The sequence below is a fragment of the Austrofundulus limnaeus genome, unplaced genomic scaffold, assembly GCF_001266775.1.
Source record: "Austrofundulus limnaeus strain Quisiro unplaced genomic scaffold, Austrofundulus_limnaeus-1.0 Scaffold47, whole genome shotgun sequence".
NCBI lineage: Eukaryota > Metazoa > Chordata > Actinopteri > Cyprinodontiformes > Rivulidae > Austrofundulus > Austrofundulus limnaeus.
Genome location: NW_013952449.1, coordinates 2,409,533 through 2,415,548, shown reverse-complemented (window position 1 = coordinate 2,415,548; position 6,016 = coordinate 2,409,533). Strand labels below are relative to the sequence as shown.

General features: G+C 38.7%; 1 protein-coding gene across 1 annotated transcript in view; it reads right to left on the bottom strand.

The window, feature by feature from the left end:
* Nucleotides 1-6,016, bottom strand: part of LOC106517314 (receptor-type tyrosine-protein phosphatase F) — a gene marked incomplete at its 5' end in the record, with an annotated part of 34,820 nt that overhangs the window by 20,143 nt on the left and 8,661 nt on the right. The window contains 4 exon segments of the mRNA XM_014008078.1: nucleotides 746-843; nucleotides 2,226-2,335; nucleotides 2,444-2,455; nucleotides 4,591-4,751. Coding sequence (XP_013863532.1) covers nucleotides 746-843; nucleotides 2,226-2,335; nucleotides 2,444-2,455; nucleotides 4,591-4,751 — 381 coding nt within the window.

Below are 6,016 nucleotides of genomic sequence, written 5' to 3'. Positions count from 1 at the left end.
GGTCTTGAGGGAGCTCTTTACTTTTACCCATCATCAGATGTTTCATGTGATACCTGGCAATCATCTGGGTCTGAACCAGCTGATATTAACTTGGACTAACAAGGGGCAGGCTTGCTTTTGAATTACTGAGAGAGTTCAGCTGGTGTCTTGGCTTTCCATGCCTTTTTACACCTCCCTTTCTTCATCCCTGTGCCATTCCACATTATTACAAATAACTTCATTTCTGGACATTTATGGTTTGATTTCTTTGTATGTATGGATCACTTGGGTTGTTACCGACATCTAGTGAAAATTTCATGTCATTAGCACCTCTAGTAATATATTTACTGAGAAAAATGTTGACGTATTCAATACTTATTTTACCCGCTGTATGTCCATCACAACATATTTAGTTAAATATTTTGTATTCCATCAACTACCTAAAGAAAAACATACTCAAAATAAAAGTATTGACAATTATTTTTAAATTAACAAGCAATACGTATTGTTAGTAAGTGTAATTTATTGTTTTATTTTTGTAGAAATGTCACCATAAGATCCACAATATTACAGACTTATTATAATAACACGTTTGAGAGTAGGACAGTGTTGTATCAATATTCCTGAAATCAGTTTGGTTGATCCATAAAATAATTTTAACTGAACTTTGTAGTTTGTGTGAAATAAATGCAGCACCGTCAGGTGATAAAATTAAATGCATTTTTAGAAATATTTATTTATTAATAATAGAAAAACACAAATTTACCTCATACTCTTGTGAAAAGCCCAGAGCATCATTGGCCTTGAGTCTCTTGATGTGGTCTGCCAGGTCACAGATAAAAACAGGAGGATGTTCCTTCATTCCTACAGACACCAAAGATATGAGAACACATCAGCATAACCAAGAATTGAAAGTCATTAAATTAAAGTAACCAAAACTAAGAGTTTACAGTAAATGGAAGAAGACTGCTTAAAAACAAACTATTCCTAAAGATATTGGCACTGGCTCTACTCAAAGCTTAGTCTACATAACTTGGAATATTAGAGCAATTTTCTTCACAATAAGCTGGATTTCCTCTGAATAAAGTGCTAAGGCAAAACATAACACTCAAGTTCAGGCCATGGTGATTTCCAGTTCTGCCAGAAACAAATGTTGTGCAAACAAAATATAAAGCTGGTTTTGCATTAACCATTAAAAAAGATGAAAAAAATGTGTGCTCTTTTTTCCAATTTGTTATTGTCGTTTTTTAATTTAGTTTTGAAACAGAACAGAGTAAAAAAAGAGTAAAAGAAAAAGAAAAACCACTCGATTAATTTTCACATTTTATTTTGAAACAAATAAACCAAAGAGGGAACCATATACGGATTAATGATGCTGGGAAAGTGTTCCCTAGTTAGATGCATCTGTACGGAGCCCGCGAGCGGACATGGGAGGATTTTTTCTTTTGCATTCCCACCTAATACTATTGCGTTACCTCGCAATACTTTTGTGTTGTACCTTTGTGCTGGCAGCACAACGGCTCAGTGGTTAGTTAAAACTGACACCTCACAGCAAGAAGGTCCTGGGTTTTATCCCCGGTTCGGACTTGGGGTCTTTCTGTATGGAGTCTGTATGTTCTCCTCGTACTTGCGTGGGTTTTTTCTGGGTACTCCGGTTTCCGCCACCCCCAAAAACATGTACAATATGCTGCCTTCAAACCCAGGCCACCCTTGAAATGGGACTTGCTTGTTTAAATAATAGTAAATAAAATACTATTGCGTGGGAATGCAAAAGGAAAAAAACAACAACAACAACATGTCCCCTCGCATGCTCCATACATCTGCAACATCTCAAAAAACATTACAAAAAAGTACTGATCACTTAGCAACAAAAGCATGTTAGAAGAACAAACAAATTAAAAAGAAAACCCTTCCAGATAAGTTATTGCTTTTCAGGAATCACATGAAATCAAAGTTCTTCTGGCCCAGGAATAAAAAAAAACTTCCCTCTACTTTTGAGTCATCTAAATCATCTGCCTGAAATACACTCTCTCCATGGTCACTGTTTTATCAAGTGGTTTGGAATCTGTTTTCTAAATACAAGTTAATTACTACAAACACGTATCATTTTATCAAATATCTGTGTTTCATATTCTCCTCAGATGCAGGCATGTGAGATTTCTTTCACAGCCACAGGATCTATATGAATAAGTTTTAACTTTAAGATGTGTGCAGGCAGAGTTTGGAAGGAACGCATGTGTTCATGCCTTGTGTGTGACAGTTGAGTCTCCTCATCTCCACGGGGTCTGCAGTGTGGGTCATCAGCGAGTCCTTTATCCCTAACTTGTGCTTGACTTTAGCTGAAGTCGTACGTTTACTGAGGGTAAAGAACAAACAGGAAACGCAGAACAAGAACATTTAGATTCAAATTAATGATGGATTACAACTGAGTGTCTGAGGCTTCAGGAAACAGAAGCTCACTAACCTCTCTTGTTTGCTGCAGCCACAGAATGCAGGTAGAAAAATGAGCAGAGAGAGAAATGGTTAGATTTCCTCTGCAGAGGGAAACAGCAGGAACAAGACGTGCATCTCCATTCAGTTCTTTTGAAAAACACTTATTTATTTAATTAAATTCTAACAATAGGTTTAAAATGATGCTAGGAAATAAATCTAATATTTTTCCAATTACCAACATTGTTTTAAAAAAGTCATGGAAAAATGCCATTTTCCACATAATGGTTTTCTGAAGCTGGTGACCAATAAAGTTTATTATATCAGCAAGATCACTGTGTAAACACTTGCTGATCTGCAGTCGGGCCAGCCATCTCCTTAGATGGGCTGATATGAAAGTTATCTGGACAAACAAATCAAAATTTCAGCCTGTGTAAAGACACAAAAATGACACAAAATTATGCACACTTGCCTTCAGGCTCAGGCCCCACTTGCAAAAGAGATCTGCGATCTCAATGGGATTTGCCTGATTAAATAATGGCAAATAAATAAATAAATAAATAAATAAATAAATAAATAAATAAATAAATAAATAAATAAATAAATAAATAGTAAACTTCATTGAGCTGAGGTGACCAGGCCATCTCTGATGCATGAGAGGAAAACCTTCAGGAAAATTAACTTGTCATCTCAAGAAACCGGTCCTCATTTTCTCGTGATAACAGCATAGTGTGTCATTATCACGAGAAAACCATGGAAAATATGTGGTAAATGGCCGATCCGCAAATAATCTCGCAGATATTTCTTTTATCCAGTGTCACCAGACAGCTTTGGAAGAACATATCTATAAGTAACTAGATACCGCGTAGCGGTAACCTAATGACCCCCGCACACACAAATGCACCAGAACTCAGAAGTCTTTATTCCTAACAAATGTCATGCTACTAGATGCATCCCAAAATTGTACTGGTTTGGGTGGGGTTTTTTGTGTGTGTGTGTGTGTGGGAGGGGGGGGGCGGTGGCATTGGTTGACCTGATGGATAGCCCTTCATCAGAGCTAAACAACAAAAAATCTGAAGCTCCTATGTTGAACAGTTTCTGAGTTATAAGCATTTTTGCATGTCCTGACACCCCCTCTTTGAAAGGAGCCCCCTCCTCAAATATGGGGTCTATCGTAAAACCGTTGGCTGGTGCAGTGTAGGTCAGACTCATCTACAGTCCTGCCAAATTTCATGTTGATCGGTGCAGCCGTTTTGTGCTACAGTTGACCAAAAATCACTGAAAAAGAAACAGTATGAAAACAGTATGACTCCCGCTAACGCTTCGCGTGCGGGGGTCATAATTATTTAAAGCAATAAATCCCACACTGTAGGGACATTGTGTAAAATGTAAATAAAACAAATAATGCAATGATCTGCATAAAGCATACTCTCCTGTTTTATTCACAATGTTGTTTTTAAACATGCTATATACTGTAAATAAAACTAATGGTGAAACTAACTGAAAAATTATGAATTTATGAAAATGCTATTGTTTGGAAAGGAGCAAATGTTCCGAAACATGGATATAACTTTCTGCATTGATGGTGCCTTTCCAAAGTGTAAAGTGTCCATGCCAGAGGCCCAAATGTACCCCCATACCGTTAGAAAAGCAGACACTGAACTGTGTGCTGATAACCGTCTGGGTGGTTCCTTTCCTCTTTAGGACAGTGGATGTGGCGTTTGTGGTCTTTAAAACTCATTTTCTACTTTGCCTCAGTTCATTTTAAATGAGCTTTGATTCATCTTTACCTCTGAGATTCAGCCTCTCTAAAAATGTACTTTTATACCCAATCCTCTAACTGACGCCAATGTACATAATTAGTTACAAAATGCTCCTCCAGCTGTTTCATTTACTTTTACAGTCTATGTTGCCATAAATTTGAATTTACACTAGTTTCTTTTTATTAAACTCATCAAGCTAAACTGTGCTAATTCCTATAAACAACTGCTAGGCTGTTTAAACAATACAAAATCTTGTTAAAATTGACAGTGACTGCTGGACATGGGTACCAGTGATCTTGGTGACAGAAAGGAAGAAGCAGGTAACTCATCAGACACTAAACTGTTTCTGACATTTACATTTACGTGATTACATATTGTATCTGTTAACAATACCTCTGCCACGGCTCATCCCACTCACCTTTTGAAGAGTAAGATGGCAATGACTGTGATGATGATGATGATGACAGCCAGGACTGGACCCATGACCCACAGCATCTCTGGATCCTCCTGAGCCTGGCGGACCATGCCACTCAGCCTCACCATGAAGCCGTCAGAGAACGGAGAGGCTGCAAACATCCTCTGGTTCACAGGGTCAGAGAAGGAGCAGGTTATATCCACATAGGACCAACAAAACATTAAACATTTACATCTTTCTCACATCACCTCTCCGGCTCAAAATGTAATATTTCTCTACTGACATCATGCAAAGGTGGAATATAAATGTTCTTTGATTCTTAATGATGAATTTCTAAAAGAACTGATGCAGTTACTACATTTCTTAGTTTTATATTTATTTCTCTCTAGGTACTTTTAGAAATTTTACTGTCCATGGCCATGGTTCTCAATTGGAACAAAGGGTGAAAACATCCCTCCCGGTCAGGGATGAGTCACTCCCTCGTGTGGAGGAGCTCCAGTATTTGAGTCCTGAGAATGGAGCAGGAGATGGATCAACAGATTGGAGCCTCGTCTGCAACCATGAGAGGGTTGCTTCAGCTTGTCATGGTGAGGAAAGAGCTTAGCTAAAAAGGGAAAGCTCTTGATTTACTGGTCCATTTATATTCCAACCATCACTTCTGGTCAAGAGATGTGGATCATGAATGAAATAATGGAGCCAAGCAGCTGAAATGACGTAAAGTGAGGAGCTCCATCATCTTGGGGTAATTTGAATTAAAGTCGCTGCTCCTCCTCATTGAAAGAAGTCAGCTGAGGTGGTTCAGACTTGGGATGTACTGATACTGGTATTGGGTAATGGGCCTGATGCCAGCATTATTACAAGTACTCATACTTGTTTCTATTTTATTGAGAAACACTAAACAATACCTTGAAGCAATACAAACTTGTTTTAATTGGACATGAGGTAGTGCTCACAGCAGAGCAGATGCGGCTGATTAAGCCGATCTTATCTAAGTATCGGCCGATCATCGATCTCCCAAAACTAAGGAAATCTGTGCTGATAAATTGGCTGGCCGATTTATTGTGCACCCCTAGTTTTGATTTAAGAAACCGCAGCTGGGTGGTCTTCAAAGGTGTCAGCCAGCACTACACCGGCCCACCTTATCAGGAGGCGGTGGTACAGTTTCTGTCACCATCTCGCTCTGAGGTTCAGAGGCGGGAATTTCAGTTCCTCCTACCCGCCTCTGTGTGTCTTCTGGATGGACCGAGGTGGTCAGAACACATCAGTAATGGTATGGGGTGTCTTCCTGAAGAGGCTTTAGTGAGTAGACCCCTGACTTAAAGAGATGAGCCTCAGACTAAATACAGTGGTTTGCAAAAGTATTCATACCCCTTGAACTTTTCCATATTTTGTCACATTACAACCACAAACATAAATATATTTCACTGGA